The sequence below is a fragment of the Microcebus murinus genome, chromosome 27 (genome assembly GCF_040939455.1).
Source record: "Microcebus murinus isolate Inina chromosome 27, M.murinus_Inina_mat1.0, whole genome shotgun sequence".
Taxonomy (NCBI): domain Eukaryota; kingdom Metazoa; phylum Chordata; class Mammalia; order Primates; family Cheirogaleidae; genus Microcebus; species Microcebus murinus.
The window spans coordinates 8480222-8501174 of record NC_134130.1 but is presented as its reverse complement, the minus strand read 5'-3'; the positions used below and the strand labels follow the sequence as shown (position 1 = coordinate 8501174).

The following is a 20953-nucleotide window of genomic DNA, read 5'->3' as shown; positions in this document are numbered from 1 at the left end:
AACCATTGTTTCTAGAAGAAATGCAGGCTTCAGTTCCTGCAAGCCTCTGGTCATGGTATTTTTGTCAACTGACTGATACATTACCTTGTTTTATGTGCATTTCTGGTTAAAGATACTTCAATATATATTGCTGATTCATTAACACGGAACTCACGGGCAATTGCACTACAACTTACGCCTGAATGAAGTTTATCTAACACACGTTTTCTCAGTAATGGCACGTCACAGCCTTTATGCATTTAGGAACACTGACAGTACTTCAGCACTATACTTTGTGGGCAATTTAAACAATGAAATTACCAACAAAAAGCGAAAAACATGGTGCTAAATAGATCACGAGAAAGAAACTTTCTACAGTGTAAGAGCGGAAACAAGAAGGCAGCATCGCCTTGTTCAATCTCAGCTGGGAACGTGCATGTCAGATGACTCTACTCCTCTGCTCAGGTTTTAGAATGTGCCACAAGAGCACTGCAAGGGTTGATTTTGGGGTAACACATACATTTCAGTGAGCAGGAAAATTCACATATATGGAATCTGCAAATGCTAAGAACAGACTGTGTATATATCTCTTTAATTATATTGTGAGTTCTTTAAGAACTAGTATTTTATTCCTTTACAGCATAAACCAGAATCCTTTGCAGAAAGCAAGCATTGGAATTAGAGTACAAGGAACTGAAAGTAGCATGTTCATATAACTAAATGAAATTACTAAACTTGCACCCTTCTAATAGACTAAAATTATTTATGAAATACCTTTGAGTCATGACTTGATCTTGTGGTGTTTTAATGTGGTGTTTTAAGATGTTTTAATAAAGGCTTTTTTTGCCTACTTAACCCTGAGAATGACTTTGTGAAGTCATGAAGTAGGTATCATTTATCCATATTTTACAGGTGAGGATACAGATAGAGGTTAGGTAACTTATTTTTTAGAGACAGAGGTTTTAAAGTTATAAGAAACATTTAGAACTCATCTAGTCCAACTTTGTCATTTCACAGATGAAGAAAGGGAGTCACAACAAAGTTTAATGACTTGCTCAAGGTCACACCAACTGAGCATTAGAGTGGCAGGAACACCAGGTCTTTCCCCCTAAATTCGTCCCACTCCTAAGTACGTACTTTAAGTATCTTTCATTTCACCACATTGCTATTTTACCATTGTTGCTGGTTTAAAAACATCCCCAGTGATAGACTGAACATATTCTGGTGTGTAAGCAACTAGTTCCAGAATGATATGACCTACAAATTCCTTTAAAAGTCCACTTGGACAATAAATAATACCCTATTCAACTACGGTAATGCCAGTCCTTTTTATTATATCATAGCATTTAATCTGCTGTAAATACACTTAACAAAGATCATCAAACCATCTACTATATCTCTTTGTGAGTTCTCTCATCCTTTTTCCAAAGTGAAGGACACTTTTGAAAAATAGATGACTGGGCTATCATTATTTTAAAAAAAATTTTTGATAGTTTTAAGATATCACTTAGATGTCATTAAGACTGTCCCTTAGTTTATAATCACAATTCTACTATACTGTGTTTAGACAGTACATTTATTTTGTTGATAACTATCAAAAATTACAGATGGCATAGGAAATGACTTGTGGATTACAGCATATAGCATTGCATAGATGGATAGAAGTTCCTGGCTGGATAAAAGTCCTGTAATGGCAAAGACATTGCCAGTCTTAGACAGCAATTCATCATCAATCTGAACTTAATATAGTAGAAGGGATAAAACTAAAATATAGTAGGAAGTGAAACTATTTACACAGTGACAACTTAAAAGAAACTAAGGAAGCTCTGCATGTAAGCAATAAAAGCTAAAAGAGAAATTTCTTTACCTAGTGTAACCAGAATATTTTCTTACCTACTGTTTATAAATTATGTATTAGGTTGCATAAATTATTTTCAGAAAATTATTTAATTATATTTTACTACTATTTTATTCCTCTAATTTCTTAAAGAGAAAATTGTTCTGTTGAAAATTTTTCTCATGTAAAATTAGAAATTTCAAATTAATCCTTCAATAAAAATCAGAAAAGAAATCAAGTTTTTTTCTGTTTGTTTGTTTTTGTTGTTTTTTTTTTTTTTTTGAGACAGAGTCTCACTTTGTTCCCTAGGCTAGAGTGAGTGCCGTGGCGTCAGCCTAGCTCACAGCAACCTCAAACTCCTGGCTCAAGCAATCCTTCTGCCTCAGCCTCCCAAGTAGCTGGGACTACAGGCATGCACCACCATGCCCGGCTAATTTTTTCTATATATATTAGTTGGCCAATTAATTTCTTTCTATTTATAGTAGAGACGGGGTCTCACTCTTGCTCAGGCTGGTTTCAAACTCCTGACCTCAAGCAATCCGCCCGCCTCGGCCTCCCAGAGAGCTAGGATTACAGGCATGAGCCACCGCGCGCGGCCTAGAAATTAAGTTTAATTCACAATCTACTTTGTATTTGGAGGAGGAAGAGGATGACTAATAATTTAAAATTTCTTATAAGACTAAGAATCTTAAAGCTAAGAGCTGCTACAGCATGTCTCAACAATCTTTTATTTATTCAAAAGCACTGCATGATTTTGCAAGTCAAAAATGTTGTGTTTCATTTTATTTTTTTAAGCCAAAATTGTGTTAGCTACATTTTCCTTCATTAACATCAGTATTTACCCATCACAGCAACTTCCTGAGTCTACTTTGACATATCCTATTACACTTAATTTTAGTGTGCTTACATTTAATATATTCTATTTTAATAAACTGGTAACCATTATCTGGCTTCCTTGAAAGTGCTCCAGTTACATTAAATCTGGGAACCCACTGAACAAAATCCTCAGTTTCACAAGTAAATGGCCTTTAGAAATATGTACGTTTTTGGCAGACAGGAGCATTCTCACATAGCTCTTCAAAGAAAATGACAAGAATTTAGAAACCACTTCACTCTATTTGAGTACTACGTAGTTCAACTCCCATTCCACCAAAGTAAATATTATGAGAAAAAGATCAAAAGAACTGTATTTCATAAAAGACTCTGGAATCTAATTTCTTGAGTAATACTTTAATTTACTTAAGTTAAAAAAAATTTCTAGTTATTTTCATCTCCTTACGAGATTGTTCAAGAATGATTTCATTGCAGGTGCTAATCTCTCTAGAAAATCCAATGTCAACTAACACAAGTCAAAAAGTCTTGATTTTTTTTAAATGAAAAAAATAAAAATAAAATATACACATCCTGGCAAAGATTATTTTGTTTTGATTTGTACCTGAGAATTCAGCCTGTTCAGCTGGGATTGGGAAGTCTGATTAATCTGCTGTAGCTCCTCTTTCTCTTGATTAAGTCTTTCTCGATCCGATCGTTCCTTTTTGAAGTCTTCTTCATATATTTGCACCTAAGAAACATTAACTTGCTGTTATAAAAGCTTACTTTACTCTTAAGCCATTTAAAAGATTTCAGAAAAGGTGTTATCTGGGCCTTTCCAATCTGAGACATTCCTATGCTCTTTTCATGAATATTTCTTCATGGTGTGATGGAGAAATACATAGGACTATTTAATTTTATCTTTCACTTTGTTTACACTGCCAATTCTCAACATTTTCCTTCTTGAGCCTGTATCAGGAATTCAGAAGTAAAGTAACAACATGTATGTTTTAAAACAATTCCTCTCTGCTGCATCTAGCACCAACACAAAGGCTTCAATGTATGATACCGCCTGAAGTTCTAAAAGATAGTTTACTGACAAGAGGTGTTAAGGGAAGCCACAGAATACTGACATGCTAAAGCGTCCACGTATAAACTATAGGTTGAGTGCAAAATACAAATGAAAGCCTGATATGTGTGGAAAAGTAATGCGTTCACAAATTTTGCCTTTATAAAGTAATACTTTAGTAGAACACCTCTTGAGAGGTAATCCAAATGTTCCAGAAGGTGACCAAACTAAAAAGAAAAACAGATTTAATTATTGTTGTTGCTTTTAATTGGCATAGTGTTGACTGATGGCTTGTAGACTATCATGTGAAGTTATGAAAACAAATGAAACTTAGAGAATGAGGCAAAAAAATTCCTCTTAGACCATGACTTAAATTACTTACATTAGAACACAGTAGATAGACTTTTGTCTATAAACACTAATGCACATTTTACCTCCATCACCAACAGTGCACCAAATTTTAACTAAGGGTTTTTCAATTTTAAGTCAACAGTAACAGAACAAAATAGGCAAGACAAAAAATTAAACACTTTCTATAGCTCTAGATCCAGCTATACATATTCCATTTTTAAGGCTTTATTTACCAGAAGCATTGCAAAGAAGCTACATACAGCCAAGCTGGCATTTTTATTTTTATTTTTTTGGTTGAGAACTGAGGTTCAATTCCAAAGACAGTTAAACTAACACTCTATAAACAATTACCAGAAGCCTTTTAAATGGGACCAGCCCATCTGATTAGAGTGGAACATTCTGGCAATGTCATTAGTTCAGCCAGGTAGGGGCAAAGATTCTAATTCAATTTCTTCGTGGATTTAAACCCTTTAGTGTTTCACATGGCACTTGGTGATTGTGGGTGCCCAATTAGAAACGTGCAGTTAAAATGCTTATGAAGAAAGTCATCAATAAAGCCACCCCAAAACTAAGAAGATGGATCTCCCACTGGGGATTATGAAAAAATAATACCTGTCACTGTCTTTGTCAAATGTGAGCTAATCCATTACTGTGAACTCCATGTGTAAAAATGACTCTTACACACGATGTACATTATACGTGAGCACCAAAGATGATTCAAGTGTTTGAACATAAGCAGTGTTTTTTTTTTATATATTTTAAAGGAATCCTAGCTAGCACCAACAGTGTTTTAGGGGTTGAAAATTTGATAAAGCTTTGACACTCTCCTATTCTCCTCATGGGTTTACTTTTAAGCTATGTGTATGATCATGAATGTAATGAAACTGATTATTCAAATGAAATTGGCAGAAGAGAAAACCCAACTTCACCAGCAAGTGATATGACATTTTTAGATCTATTTATATGCAAGCTACTTCCTATGAAATAACAACAATAAATAACAATAACACAGGTGCTCAATCTTTTCATGTACTGCATCAAAAATCGTTGTAATTGGCACTTGCTCAGAGCAAAAACAGTCAACAAATCAAACCCAGGGACATCAGAAAAAAGAATACTTTCCATCACTTTGTTCTATGACACTCTCTTCCCCACTGCTAATACAATACTGACAATATGTGCTTCAGGGATTAGAATTCCTGGTTTTATAGACACTGCCATGAACTGTTCCAGCCTTTTACCTACATTAGTTTATTTAACCTCTCGCAGAAAAAGAGAGGTGATATGCACGGTTGGCCCCTCGGCTAAGCGCACACCAGCTGACTGAACTAAAGTGAGACACAAATAGTGTAGGCAGGCTATATCCCTACAGCCCTATGCTGCCACGAGATACATGCACCAACTGCAGTAAGTGCATCCTTACTCTTGCTGTCCACTTGGCAACAGTGACGGAAGTTGGGGTGAGCGGGCAGGAGGAAGCTGTTGGGCATCAGTAAATTACTGGGTGGTGCTATCCACATGTGGGAACAGCTGAGCAGACCTGGCTCCTCAATGACTATGCCCAGGGCAAAGTATGCCCTTCTAACTGCCCTTACTGTTCAAAAGTCTGGAGGCCAGCAGCTATGAAATCACAATCTGGCTGCTACCATTTTCTGAAAAGGTCCAGAATTTGGATTAATAGCATTTTGAAAATAAACAACCTCTACATGAAACCCTCTAGACCCAGTGCTAACAGAATCTCACCCAAAGGTTAATTAGTATGCCCCTGTTTCAACTGTGTGATCTTGGGCATGCCATTTAATTCAGCTGGACACTCAATTCCCTCTTTCATAAACTGTGGTAGTGAATTAGCTGATCTACAGTCTTCCTATCAAGCTTTAAAATTAGATGATTCTAATCAAAATAAATGCAAAAACTTTTTGACATATTCTGAGCAGCAAGACAAGGGTCCAGAGGAGTGTGACGAATGGGCCCTATCTTCTCCTCGTGCCTGTGCCACTGCCAGCTTCTCACCTGCTGCTTGAGAACTTCCATTTCTGTTCTCAGCTCCTCATGACAGCACTCTCCAGACTTCCACAAACAGTCCTCGGGAGGTGAAGAACACTCGATGTTCAAGGCGTCCTGAAGAGCCTGTGTTAGCAAAGATAAGCACACCGTTGATCTAAGATTTACCACATCATATGAATTCCTTTTTAACTGTTACAATCATTTCAAATGCACCCACAAGGTAGAATGTCATCTTTAATGCTGCTTACACAACTGAATAACTTTCTTCTTATTGATTTTTTGCATGTATGTATTTTTTTTTTCAGAATCTCTGTATTTTCCCCATGATGATGTTTATGCTATTCAATCCCCATTATAATCTAGGGAGGCTTTAATGTGGACCCTCCTCTACCTAGCCAAATATGAAAGGAAAACGTATCTGCCACCTTTTCCTAGATTATCTGGTTTAATTCAATTTAACTCTGTAAATGATGCTCAAACTTCAGGGAGCAGGAGAGGTAGCAAACATGCCCACCCCTGGACACTCCCCAGCCAAGATTCTGCATCAGTAGATCTGGGGGTGGAGTCTGAGTTTCTCAAAAGCTGAGAAATGTTCCAGATGATATTCTGCATGTCCCAGATGATGTTTTGAGTAATATTCTGCTATATAATATTCTGCCATACCCCCAACAGGAGAGAGGGTAATAAACAGAAATGTGAGCCCATGCAGATTCACTATCTGCTAGATCTGTTGTGCTGCTCTCCTGGCCTGGCCTCGCCACAGTCCTATTATTTCTTCTTAAAACATTCATTAATTCACTACAGGGCAGAGAGAGTTCTCTGCTTTCCTGACATCAAGTACAAGTTGATGTTTTTGCTGAGGGATGAGGAGGTGAAGGAAATGATCTGTTCACCAACGAGATTATCATCCTTACTCATTAGCTCATGATGGTCTTACATGTACTATATTTGGTCACATCATAGAAAAGGCATTGCCTCTGTTTTGAAGATTTTCGGGTCATGATGAGTTCAATAAAAATGACTTCCAAATGTTGTGATGGAAAACTTCTCGTGTTATAGCCTCAGAGCCCACAATGTGACTACTTGCTCATTAGCAAATGAGTCCTCTGTAAATAGAATAGGTTCATTTTCAGAGCTCTAAGAAGAATTCACTTCTTCTGTATTTCTTTAGTAACTTCAGTGATGTCTGTTTGATGATATTTGTGGTAACTCACTCTGCTGCATGACTATACAATATGGTCATAAACGTAGGAAAGGAAAAGCAAATTAGTGGTCTTGAGTATAAGTGGACAGACTAGAAATTATTAAATAGAATGTCTTAGAATCTATGAATATTGTCCAGCCTGATAAAGTTGTTTAGTGATTTATGCTTTGTGAGGATTTATACTAAGCTCTAGGAAGTATCAGAATAGTTAAACATTTTTTTTAAGCGTTTGCATAGTGATAGAGTCTGGGGTGGGATGAGCCAACTGAACAATGGCAATTGAATGCACTGGTTCCTTATCCTACACCTACAAATAGACTGTTTTTGTGGAACTTGTCATTTGAATTCCCTACTGTCATGCTATTCAGCATTCTAGAAATTTTGCAAATGAGTCATAAATTAAAGGTAAGTCTCATAGACATTTATCCCAACTTCTTTGAACAAACACCTATGATCTATTCTAGAACAGCTATTTGCTGTGGTTGCAGATATACTAAGCAGACCTGCCCACCTCATAATGGTGAGATGTCAGACAAACTGATTTTGCCCATGGGTGGCACAGGCCTCAGGTAATTTTTCTCACTTTGGTTAAACATCTGGCTTCTCTTCAAGAGCCGGATGAAAATAAAACCGTTGGGTATTTTCTTCAAAGCAAATAAACTAGATGGAGTACACAGTTGTGTGAACCTCTGATAATCACAAGTTAATTACTAGGCTGACATATTACAAATTTTTGCTGAGTGAATGGGTCAGCAGGCAGTCAGCTTGTGCAAATAGGGTAGGCCCCAAATTCCATGCTGTGAGGCACGGTGTGCGTAATCAGCTGCTGAAATCGACATTTTGAGTAACTTCTATCACAGTGGTAAAAAAGAAAAGAAAAATGCTCATTGTAAAATAGAAGAACAATAACATCTTCTACTTCGTGATCTTCCAATACATGTGCTAAATGAGAAAAAAAATCTCTTTTCATAACTACCACTTAATATCTATGTTTTTAAGTGGCAGTTTAAGGTGTAGATAGCTATGTGGGATGAAATCTCTTCTGGCTTTTTTTTTTTTTTTTTTTTTTTTTTTGAGACAGAGTCTCGCTTTGTTGTCCAGGCTAGAGTGAGTGCCGTGGCGTCAGCCTAGCTCACAGCAACCTCAAACTCCTGGGCTCGAGCGATCCTTCTGCCTCAGCCTCCCGAGTAGCTGGGACTACAGGCATGAGCCACCATCCCCGGCTAATTTTTTATATATATGTCAGTTGGCCAATTAATTTCTTTCTATTTATATTAGAGACGGGGTCTCGCTCTTACTCAGGCTGGTTTTGAACTCCTGACCTTGAGCAATCCGCCCGCCTCGGCCTCCCAAGAGCTAGGATTACAGGCGTGAGCCACCGCGCCCGGCCTTCTCTTCTGGCTTTAAGTGTCCTTTTATTTGTTTAGGAAGCCAATCTCCACTTTCCCATTTTCTCCTGACAAATAACTTGTTCCACAAACAGATCTAATACAGGGTCACATTTGCAAAGCATATCAACTATGCGGGCACATGCTTAACACTTTGAGGACCTTTAAATGACACCTCTGAACTCTGGTTAACTACAGCCATGGGCATTCACTCCAAAATGCAGGGTTTGAGCACATTTTCAAGGCCAAATACCTACTCTCCTCTTAGAAGAAAGACAATTTCTATGGCTTTGGTCATGAGATATCTAGTTGAGAGATGCATATCTCAACTCAACCATGTGCTACAGCATTCCTATGTTCCATGTATGGCTGGGCTCTTGGAAGTTGACAGCAAAGGATTTTTTATTTTTTCCCTAAACGAGTCATCAACCTCTTCCCCCCTTATAATTAAATAATTAGTCCATAAAACCAAACACACACACACATCATCCTTTTGCAGCAACTCACAGGCTGCCCCTTTGAAGAATTACGCTGGAGTTAAGGTAGTAAACCACTTGCATATTCCTAAAAGCCTTGACTATTCCTGACCCCTCCCCACCACCTGCCCCCAATAAAAGTGGGTTTTAGGCTTGCACTCAGGAGAGCCACCATCTCAGCCTTGGGTCTGGCATTTAGCCGGCTTCCATATAGTGTGCATCACACCCAGCTCCATGGCTATCATTTTAAAGAGCAGCTTGTTTCCTCAGGAAGCTTTTGTGGTTGACCAAGAAATACGTTACTGTTCGCAAACACCCGCTTGCTTTATGTGGTTCTTCAAACTAAAAAAAAAAAAACAACAACAAAAAAACAGTTCTTATCGTCTATAATTTTTCACTTCTCTTTTTCATGATGATTCTTTGCAGGGACATAAATTCCCTAAAGCGTCCTTACCCAGGTATGGCTGAAAGCTGCAGACATGAGTGATTTCTAAAATTACAGAGAAAAGTCTTGTGCAAGCCCCCAAGGCTGGGCCCCATGTTGCAGGCTAGATTTTGTTGTGACTCTTAGTAGGAATGTGTTCTTACACAGGGACCTCTCATTTTGATCTCCCATGCTTGAGTTGGTCTAATACCTTATTGAGGCGTCTTATTTCACATTCTAAATGTTCCTTCTTCTTGTTTGCAAGAGCATTTTTTTCCTTCAAACGCTTATTCTCTTTCTTCAATTCATGTAATTCTTCATTTAGGCTTTCCTTTTCCTTCTGAGGTAAAGAGCAAGAAAATAAAATCAAACTCAATAAATGTCAAATGAGATATTGTAGAAAAAGTCATATATTGTAGAAAAAGCTGCTATGGTAGATTGAGAGGGGCACCCTTCTGAAATATAATAATAACAGAACCTGCAAGATTTTCATTTAACATTCCATTTGAGCAATATCCTTTGGGTAAAGGACAAGATTAGGATTGAAGAAATCCATCTTTTATCAAAACTTATTGGAGTAGTTTAGAAGTTTTGTGACTCTAGAAAAAAACTCAAGATCCCCAAGTTTTACTTTCAATAGTCAAATAAATGGGTCTGCAGAATAAACAAGTTCCTATATACTAAGTGATGGATAAGTGATTCAGAAAAGTAGTTGAAGGCCGGGCGTGGTGGCTCACGCCTGTAATCCTAGCACTTTGGGAGGCCGAGGCGGGCGGATTGCTCAAGGTCAGGAGTTCGAAACCAGCCTGAGGGAGACCCCGTCTCTACCAAAAATAGAAATAAATTAATTGACCAACTAAAAATATATATACAAAAAATTAGCCGGGCATGGTGGCGCATGCCTGTAGTCCCAGCTACTCGGGAGGCTGAGGCAGTAGGATCGCTGAGCCCCGGAGATTGAGGTTGCTGTGAGCCAGGCTGATGCCACGGCACTCACTCTAGCCTGGGCAACAAAGTGAGACTCTGTCTCAAAAAAAAAAAAAAAAGAAAGAAAGAAAAGTAGTTGAAATTGCTAAAAAGAAAAAAACTGTCATTGCAACAAAACAAGACTCTATCTCAAAGCTCAATCCTGCAACATTCTGTACTAGAGAGTGAGAGAAGAGAATAATTTGTAGGCAAATAAGACCCTTCACTATAGATAAGTAATCAGAGTACTACATTGTTGTCATTATTATTTTTAAAAAGTAGAAATCAACTACTCCAATTGCCACCACTCTTCCATTTTTTAGATCTTTATCAAGAAATCTAGTGTATTAAATGACTGAAGGTTAGCTGCCTAGATACTAATAGGCTCTGAATTCAGACAATGTCCCCTATCTCTTAATTTTATATACTAGATTATATACTAGATTTTATATACTAGATTACTAGAATTTTATATACTAGATTACTATATACCAGTAAATGCTTTGTCAAGCAAATTGGATTCTTAATGAGATTGAGATCTTAACCGGGTAAAATAAATATTGCAGAATTTAGGTAACTCAAAATAAGAAAACAGCTAATACACATATTAAACTATGTTATTTTAGTAATTAATATTTCCCGATACAACTATTAAATTTTAAATATCCACTTTAGGTAATTCATTGTCATTAAAAGCAAAAACTTTTTTATTTGCTTTTAAATAGAATGGGTCTATATACCTAAAAAATGAACCAATCATTTTCTAATTTAAGAGAAAATTATTCTAACTAGAAAATGGTCCCAACTGCACAGGGAAAAAATTACAAAGATTCCTGGTCAGGTGTAATTGGAAAAGGAAATGACTTCTACATGGCTGAAAAGGAGTTGTCAAAAGCCGTTTTCCTTACTCACTATGACAAACACATCCTTAGCAAGGTAGGAAAACCTGGACTGGCATGTTCTGTGCTGATTTTAAACACTGCCTTAAGATTTGTGCATGTTTTAAATATGCACAAATGCTTCCTCATCTTTAATACGGCAAAAATAACATTTTCCTCACGGGTGGCCTGAGAATGTTAAATGAGGTAATGAGGCCGAAGTGCTTCTAAAAATGTTATTTTTTTATGATTACAAACGTAATACCTGTTTGTAAAGTGTCTGTAAGCTATACTGTGCAAATGCAAGGAACTGCTATGTTATTAGTAATTATTAACAGTAGTAATAAAAATAATAAATGTGAATAAAAGCAGAAATAATTAATTTTCGTCTAAGCTGAAGTGCCCTGGATAGACAGCAGCAAAGAGCTGTCGCCCAGCCACGGCCCGGCGCCCCGCGCCCCGCGCGCCGGCGTCACTCGGCCGGGGTTTGGACACGGCGCCCCGCTTCCACCGTCCGGCGCCGCCCACCTCCTCGCGCGGCGGGTTCCGGGTGGGGCCGCGCGGCCCGTCGCCGTCCCTCGGGCGCTGCGGCCGCCGCTCCCCGTCGGGCGCGCTGAGCCGTCCTTCCGCGGCGTCCAGTTGCGTCTGCAGCTCCGCGACCTGGGGAGGCGTTCACAGACAGTCGCCACTCCGCCCGGGCCCGCGCGGCGACGGACGCGCCCCGCCACACGCAGAGCGCCACTTCCCGTCTGAGGGAGACGCTCCGCGGCGGAGCGCGCGCGCCTGTCCCCTCGCTTCCTCGCGCTTCCCGCTGCCCCGGCGCGCCCCGCGGGGACGACGGCTGTGGCCGCAGCCGCGTCCCCCGGCTTGTCATTCTGCTCTGGGCTCTCACGGCGAGCCTGGCAAAAAGGCGACGAGCGTCGGGGCCGGTAGAATACGCCCACACCAGAGAAAAACGGACATGGCCTTTAGTCTGACTCCTGACTGGACTTCCGGGACGGGTGCGACCCGGTCGCCTACACGCGTTCCCACGTGCGCGCCGCCCGGGAAGACGCGGACGCCGCGAGGTGGCCGGGACGTTGCCCCAGGCAGTGCATTTCAAATTTAGTCTTCTGGGTATCATAGTGGGAAACAATGGGACACAAGCTGCTGTATTACTCACTTGTGGTCAAGTTTCCTTTATTTAGGGGAATTTACTTTCTCTTTTTGAAGACAGAATGATTTTTACATTGTAAATCGTCTTTTACCTATTAAAGGAGATTTTCTCCAAAATGTTCCTTTCTCACCAAAGCAAAAGCTTCTTGACAGCAAGTGTGCTTTGGAGGGAAGTGGGGGATGCCCCGTTTTTCCTCACACTTTCACTGTTGCCGCTGTTGGTTTCTGCAGCTGTGGAAAATAGCTATTGCTATCTAGTTAAATAATTAGAGCTAGACTTGCATAAAACGGTGTGAACTTTAAACCATCTCTCGCTGCACACATAACTTGTGTGTTTATGGCTGCTTGTATTCATAACACAGCTGAGGCCGGGATACTCGATGAACCGTAATAAATGTGCGTAAGAACTCCCGAGACATTGCTGGGGGCTGTTTTTAGCACATTTCTTTAGCCAGCTCAAGATAATTCACTGACACTGATCATTAATCTTCAATACCAAGAGGCCAATAATACACTCAGCATCCCTCCCTCGTTTTTCAGCAGTTGGCTATCCACCAATCTCTCCGTAGCTGAAATCAATGAATCTTCACACTCTTGGCTCCACCAGGATTATTGGTTTCAAGAAAATACGAAATCGAGAGAGGTGCCTACCTTTCTTTCATACAACTTTTTCATACTTCTAAATTGCTGATCCCATTGCTGGTTAACTTCCAGGAGCTGAAATTATTAAAATTTGGTGAATCAAAAAAGAATGTCTGCCCATCTGGAAATTTGGCCAAAATGAAATCACTTTTTGGCCTTACTGAGATTTTGGAAACCATGAGTGAAGATGAGATTCCTTCCACCAAGTTCTGATTGGGCTAGGATAATTTAATTGGACACACTCTCACTCTCATTAGAATCATCTTTTAGTAATTGATCCATGTATGAAAAACTATTAAGTCTTAAATACATCTTGACAAATCAGTCAAACAGTTTATCAGCAACGTTTAACTTTTCTTAGTTATTTGAATTGTCATCTTCTTCATTCAATCCAATCAGAATCTAGTAAAAATTTGTAAGTAATGATAGCACTTTGTAAGATTTCTTAATGTATGAAGGGTCTTTTTCCAAACCTTTCCATATTGGTCTATGTGTTTACACCGATTATTATAATGAAATATTTTTTCCAGCTCCTTTAAGACAGAATTTGTATTAACAAATCCTAGATTCCATTAACTGATAATCATTTGCTTGGAATAATGTGCTTTAAAAGATTAACACATGATTTGTAATATATGCCCAAATGGATATCACCTTTTTGAAAGTATAGATTTCAAGGAATAACAGTTTCATCCTAAGACAATATTTAGAAAAATTTTAGGCAGCAAACAATTTAAGGATATTAAAATTATCTGCTAATTAGAAGACAGAAAGAACACTATGATCTGTGTTTCAGTATTTTTGTAGGGGAAGCTCACAGCTTCCTACATTAAGAGAAATTCCAGCACTTATCAATATGGAACAGAGACTGAGAAGATAAGTCACATGACTAAAAAATAGCAAGGCCTTCTCCAAATTAAAAAGACAAAATACCTAATCCAGAGTGGCAGTTACTAGATACCTCCTACACTGGAAATAGATATGGTTATTTAGTATAAGACTGTATAATATTATCATATAAATATACCTGATCTGGCATTTTAGGGATTCATATTTCTATGCTATAGTAACATTACTCTGCCATAGTTCAGTAATTTTCCAGATGGGCACAATATCAATGCAGTATCAAAGAGGAATAGAAGGCACTATAGAAGAAAAGAAAGGTGTATTAAATAATACATAGAATGAGTTAGAAAAGGAATTACAAAATTACAAGTCAACTGTGCTTATAAAGCCTTTGTCACTTTGAGTTTCAAGGTGTGTCAAGTTGCAAGGCATAAAGGGTACAAGTGATAAGCTCACATGGTCCATGTGAAAGAAAGATCTAAGTTTTCAGAAAATTAATATTATAATGACCAGATTCATGACTTTGTTATTTCTCATTCATCATTGCACAAACACTGATAGAATGAGTAAAGATATGTGGGTGAATAAGAAAAAAGCACTTGCTTTCCAAACATGCAGTCTAGAATTCTAGAGATAAATACTATTGCCTGATAAAAACAAAAAGCATGAGGTGATACACTATTTTATTCTGAGCATTAATCCACAGCACATGTGGCTTCAACTACTATTTCTAAATTACCTCTTTTCTTTGTTTTTCCAAGCACCTTATCTTTTGTTCAAGACAATGTGTCAAGTTTGTTCTTGATGACTGAGCACACTGAAAACAAACAAAAAAAGAAGATTGAAACAAAAGTCTACAAAGTAAGCAGGAGAAATACTGTCCTTCACAAACCTCATGCATTTGGCCAACTCTCATGTTGTGATTTATAAAAATGCCTGATTCTAGCAGTAAAAATCCTCACGCTGTAAGTCCTTCATAGTAACTTGTTGATGAATCAGCTTCATATCATATTTTAGGCTCCTTTATATGGATTAGTTACCCAAATAATTCTCTAATAAATTATAAATGTATCTATATACTGTAATGGGCAAGCCACAGATTAGAATTTCAAATTTCATGAATTTGGATTCAATCTTTTCCCAAAAAATGACAATTCAGAGTATAATGGCTTATAGAAATCAGGTAAGTTTCATGGGTACATTTTAGGCATTTACATAGTATACATTTCTAAAAAGTCATTTTTATAGCTATGCCCATGAACGTGTATATGAGTAAGATTCTGAAGAGTAGCCCTAGCAAAAGTCAGAGGAGTGATAGAACCATCAAGAATAACGAACACATACAGCTAAAATGTGGCAAGTTGATTCCAGAACTAATAAGTTAACTACTTCAATGCCAAATGTGGTGGCTCACACCTGTAATCCCAGCACTAGCCTGGGCAACATAGCGAGACCCTGTCTCAAAAAAAAAAAAAAAAAATTAAAAACTACAGCAGTGCATGGTGGCACACACCTGTAGTCCCAGCTATTTGAAGGCTAAGGCAGGAGGATGGCTTGAGCACAAGAGTCTGAGGTTACAGTGAACTATGATTAGGCCACTGCACTCCAGCCTGGGTGACAGAGGGAGACTCTGTCTCTAAAAAAACAAAAACAAAACAAACAAAAGGAAAAAAACCACCCAAAACCAAACCGAACCAAGAAACTTCAATGACTATGACACAAGTATGTTATAGAGGTGGGCATAGATTATCTGGTACTGTGTAACTTTAGTCAGCTCCTTAAATAAAGCCACTAGCTTATAAATTTAGATTGATTATAAATTATTGGCATAATGAAAAAGTTAACCACCTTTCTTTTTGGACATATTTTTTTCAGAAATGGGAGTATTCATTTAAAGAAAGCTCAAAAGCTCTAGAAACTACCATCTGCCTAAATTCACTGCCAGCAAAACTGATTTAAATACAGGACTGATTCCTTTACTGTAACTCCAATATTCTTATTACCATCTCATCTCCGAGTAATGTAAGTAACACAATGAACTGGGTGGTGACGGTCGCCCCTAAACCTGTGTTCAGTTTCAGGCTCAATAGTTACTGTGGACTACAAAAGCACTTAAAGATATTAATGAACAATGAAGAAATATTTTTGAAACATGTCGATCTTTGCCCAAAATGTTTACAGGAAAAAGCTCTTTTGCAATCACCATAGGAGTTCAAGGACTTTTTTTCACTAGAAATGATTTATAAGACTGTATTTTTTATCTTTTCTCTGTTTATACTTATGTTTCAGCATTTTAGGGTTTGATGATATTTTACATCTGTATAGATAGTGTTTTTCATTTCCTTGGCCTCTTCTTAGACCTGTGGTATAAGGAAGACCACGTTTTAAAAGAGATGGTCTTCTGTGGGTCAATAAATTCAGAATAATTATATTTGCTCTTGATCTCAAGAAGCTGGTTTGGCTAAGCAGCAAGAGTGACCTCAAACCCCAGGTGTCAAATGTGTTGGGCCCTGTCATCGGACCTTCTGTTTTGGGGGAAGATTTCTAAGAAACTGGACCCACTCTGGATTACAACAGAATAAACATTAAGTATCTTTAATCTGAAAAATGCTACGAGACAGAGATGCAGTGAGACTGGATTTCAAAACAGCGATTCTCACCCACCGTAGGAGTGCATCAAAGTACCACCGAGCTGGCTAAATACAGATCCTCATGAACAATGGCTCAGAATTTCTAGAAGGGGAGCCAGGACACATCTGTTTTTAATACATTTCCTAGGTAATGCTGATTCATGCTAAAGTCCAAGATCCTTCCATCCTAGACCATGGTTGGAAACATGAATTTTGGGTCCTCTCTATTTATGATGCAGGCAAAGATCTGAAACCAGCAAACGTTTACATGTCCCTGCCTTCTGGGAATCCAGGTATAGAATGATAAGACAGTGCTTTTTTTTTTTTTTCTTCATAAATAATTTTCTCTGGAAGAAAAGTGTAAAATATTTGACCCTTGATTTTTATTTTATAAACAAGAATTACTGAAAAGCTAGTTACTGAATCTGCAAGAGAATCTATTTGTAACTGTAGGAGTACTGATTTCTGAAACTCAGAAGTATACTCAGTTAAAAGTGGGAGAGGAGAGGAGGGAGGAAATCTAGAAAGCACGGTGAATAGGAATGGCTCGTAAGCCTAGAATGTGTCACCAGGGTTTTCACTGGAGATTAAGCAACATTTTATCCTGATGCATATGTCTCAGCTGTATATTAAAATGAAGTGAAATAAATCAAACACAAAGGCTTGTGGTAACTTTTCATTTGTATTTACGTTGCTTTCCAGTTGCTAGTGAAATTATCAAATAAAGATTTTTAGTCACTGGTTCTAGTAAGGGTCTGCTTACAGAGCAATTATTCCCTATAAATAATTCCCTATGATTATTGCCTATAAAGTATAATCTGTGTTCAAAGTTTCTAGGCATTTCTTTCTCTACCATAACAGCCATACCAATTTCTAGTATATTTAAGGTCTGACACTACTACATTAAATACCTAAATGAACAAAAGAGTTCCACTTAGTTTCCCATTATACCTTGATTAGCTCAAAAAAAAAAAAAACTTTAAGAAAGCACTTTACTTCATTCATTCAATTGACAAGTATCTATTGCAATAACTGAAGAAAAATAACAATATCAGTTGTAAATATGTAAACATTTTACTATAGATACTCTATTGCTATCATATGTTCTATTTGTAACCATATCAATATTCTTTTTTACATTTTATACTGAACTAAATTCCTATAAATCAAGAGCAAAATATGGAACCCATGGAATTGGGAGGCCAAAAGTAATTTTGACAGATTTAACCCTCTCATTTTGTAAAAGAAAAAATGTAGCCCAGAGAGGTTAAAGACAATGCACCAGTTACCCAGATACTTTTTCTGTGTTAAATAACATTGATTAAAAATACAGAGCACATCTTAGCTAAAAAAAAAAATAAAAAAAAAAAATCAAACTAGCTGTTTCTACTCTTAATCAATGCACAATTAACTGCTAGAAATGCTACTGTGTAGTCAATTCATCCCGTAGAAATGTGTTCTTACCTCTGGATGTTCCACAGAACTTTCTGCAGCACTCATTCTAGATGTGTCCTGTACAAGATATGCCATGGAAGCCGTTTTTCCTGGAGTCTTGGAAAGCATCGGAAAAAAAAGAAAAAAAAAGAGGAAAAAAGTCTCTTATGGTATCTTTTAGGGTGAGAGCAAATATACAAAATTTTAAAAGCATGCATCACAGTTAACTCATGATAAAAGATAATAGCAATCGTTTTTCATTAAAAATAAACAGAAGTAACTCTGGATATGAATTACACAGAATAAGGTTGTAAGCACAGCAGCTGTGATTTTAACTTTTCTTCTCTTCCAAATAGGGATTTCCCAGGATGTCTCAAACGGGCAGGCTGTGACTAAGGCCTGGGGCAGATCAGCCTTGCTCTGGTATGTAAATTGTCATTCTTCCTTTACTGGCAGTTTCTCCCACTGGAGGAGGAAGTTCACTACCACAGAAAGCCTGGGCAATCCAAGTCTTTACTCAGTAGCCTAACTGCTATAAATTCATTGTGTTTCCCAGAGCAATTAGGTAACTGCTGAGTTTTTGACACCTCGGTTACTTGTTTCCCTAATGGCAAGGTTTTCTGGCAATGCCTTCTAAATATGAATTTAGATTTGTAGAACTTAATGAGTCATACATAATTCTATAAGTGCTACCAATTCTTATGCACCTAAAAGAGAAAATAATTTATTGCAAAAAAAAAGGGGGGGCATTGTTTGCTAATCTAATCTTCTTTATTGGCAGAATGTTTAAACTTGGTTCTCAAGTTTAAGACTATCTTCTGGCCGTTGGGGTGGCTCACACCCGTAATCCTAGCACTCTGGGAGGATGAGGCGAGGCGGACAGATGGTTTGAGCTCAGGAGTCCAAGACCAGCCTGAGCAAGAGCGAGACCATGTCTCTACTAAAAACAAGAAAGTAGCTGGACAACTAAAAGTATATACAGAAAAAATTAGCCGGGCATGGTGGCGCATGCCTGTAGTCCCAGCTACTGAGGAGGCTGAGGCAGGAGGATCGCTTGAGCCCAGGAGTTTGAGGTTGCGGTGAGCTACGCTGATGCCACTCTAGCCCAGGCAACAGATTGAAACTCTGTCTCAAAAAAAAAAAAAAAAGAAACTATCTTTTCTGTAGGCCAGGTCCAGATTTTCTCCATGACTCAACTGAAGTTAAATCTTTTTTTTTGCACTAACATTGTAGCTTTCATTAGCTGGCTCCTGTCATTTTGCAGGGCCTCAGCGTGATGGCACACCAACAGGTAGTGCAGGTAAAACAGAAATGAGACATACTTAGGGGTAGACAAATGAACCACGATGGAGCAGAAGACTTCATTCTGGACCTGGAGGAAAGGGAGCAATTAAAGAGGCAAAGAATACAAAGATGTAAAGAACGTGTTGCTGAAAAGAGAAAAGAAAGAATTTACAGTCCATCACTAAAAATTTTTCATTAGACTTGCCTATGAAACATCCCCATAGATGTAGGATAAAGCCTAAAACTCCTAAAATTCAAACTCTCCAAAAAGGAATCATTTATTGGGTATCCAAGATTTGGCCCTCTCTTTATCCTTATTGTCTCCCCCCACTTTCCAGCTCTCCCCTGCGCTCCAGCCATACCGACTGACCTCCATTTCCTGAAAGGAGTCAGTTCTACACCCCGCGCCCTTGTGCATGCTGTTCTTACCACCTTCAGCATCCCCTCTCCGGGCCGTCCCTCCAAACTGGTGACCTGGAAAATCCAGTTAATGCTTCTCTTGTCCTCTGACCCTCTGTTGGCCTTCAGTAACCAGCCCAAAAGAGCACTTCACTAAGCATTCCAATGTTGTGTTTGTGTGTTGCTGTGTTCACCTCTGCATCCGCAGTACCCTGGCCACGAGCTGCCTGGCGCACAACAGATGTTTAGCACGTCTTGCTGAATGACTAAATGGATGACTAGTTTGTGTGTGTGTGTGTGTGTGTGTGTATGTACTTTCTGCTGGTTTCTTGGTCTGTTTCAGGGGTACACTTGAGTGAGAAGGAGTGAAGTTGCCTTAAGGCAGTATCCAAAACTACAGGTGGGAATCAAATTGTTCACTCCAAGTTCTAAAAGTAAAAGTTATAACTCACATAGGATCTGACTTTAGCGGGTAGAAGCAGAGATTTCCTGGAGAGTGACACTTTATCAACACTAAAACTGCTCATGAGAAAAGAAAAAAAAACCCTAACATGAAACTATTTTTCTCCTGAAATGCACACACACACACACGCGCACACGCACACACATAGTTGTATATAGTTTAAGGTTTCCTTCAGCCTTGTCTTTGTATTTGGTAGTAATAACCCAGTGGATGTGGGAAGACCTAGAAAAGTGGTTTGAAAGAACATTTTCTTGCCAGGAAATATCCTTGGCATTGCTGTCTCTTGAGTCTCCCCTGTGAAGGTATTCTGATGCACGCATCGCTGGGTGTGATGGCTTCTATTGAATGGAAATCCTACACCTTTGTATTTCCATTACAATTCCTTTGCCTCTTCTGCTATGCAGATAGATGAACAACAAACAGATTTTTCTATTAGCTCAAAGAGCCATGTGGTTATTTATGAATAAATAATAACTCTTCCAAAGAACCCCAAGTTTGGTTTGAGAGAAATGAAGTACTCCATGTTCCCAAGGCTATTTTTAAAAGTCCTCATTTCTGAAGTTACCAAAATATTATGTATTTTATTATAGTTATACATAGGGGAAAAAATCACAAAAAGAAATGTGATGCAAGAAAGGAACAAGGAACTATACCAGTCACTGGTCGTAGTTGACATCCTTCTAGTTAACAATACTTCTTTCAAAAACAGTC

At 38.3% G+C, this 20953-nt stretch overlaps 1 protein-coding gene across 2 annotated transcripts in view; it reads right to left on the bottom strand.

Moving 5' to 3' along the window:
* The window catches only part of TNIP3 (TNFAIP3 interacting protein 3), a 59073-nt gene that overhangs the window by 14064 nt on the left and 24056 nt on the right, over positions 1 to 20953 (bottom strand). For both annotated transcript variants that reach the window (XM_012745866.3, XM_020283947.2), the window contains exons 3-9: positions 18127 to 18213; positions 14772 to 14849; positions 13196 to 13261; positions 11918 to 12049; positions 9757 to 9885; positions 6060 to 6176; positions 3252 to 3377 (exon numbers count right to left, since the gene is read on the bottom strand). In XM_012745866.3, the coding sequence (XP_012601320.2) occupies positions 3252 to 3377; positions 6060 to 6176; positions 9757 to 9885; positions 11918 to 12049; positions 13196 to 13261; positions 14772 to 14849; positions 18127 to 18213 (735 nt within the window). The remainder of the gene's footprint in view (positions 1 to 3251; positions 3378 to 6059; positions 6177 to 9756; positions 9886 to 11917; positions 12050 to 13195; positions 13262 to 14771; positions 14850 to 18126; positions 18214 to 20953) is intronic.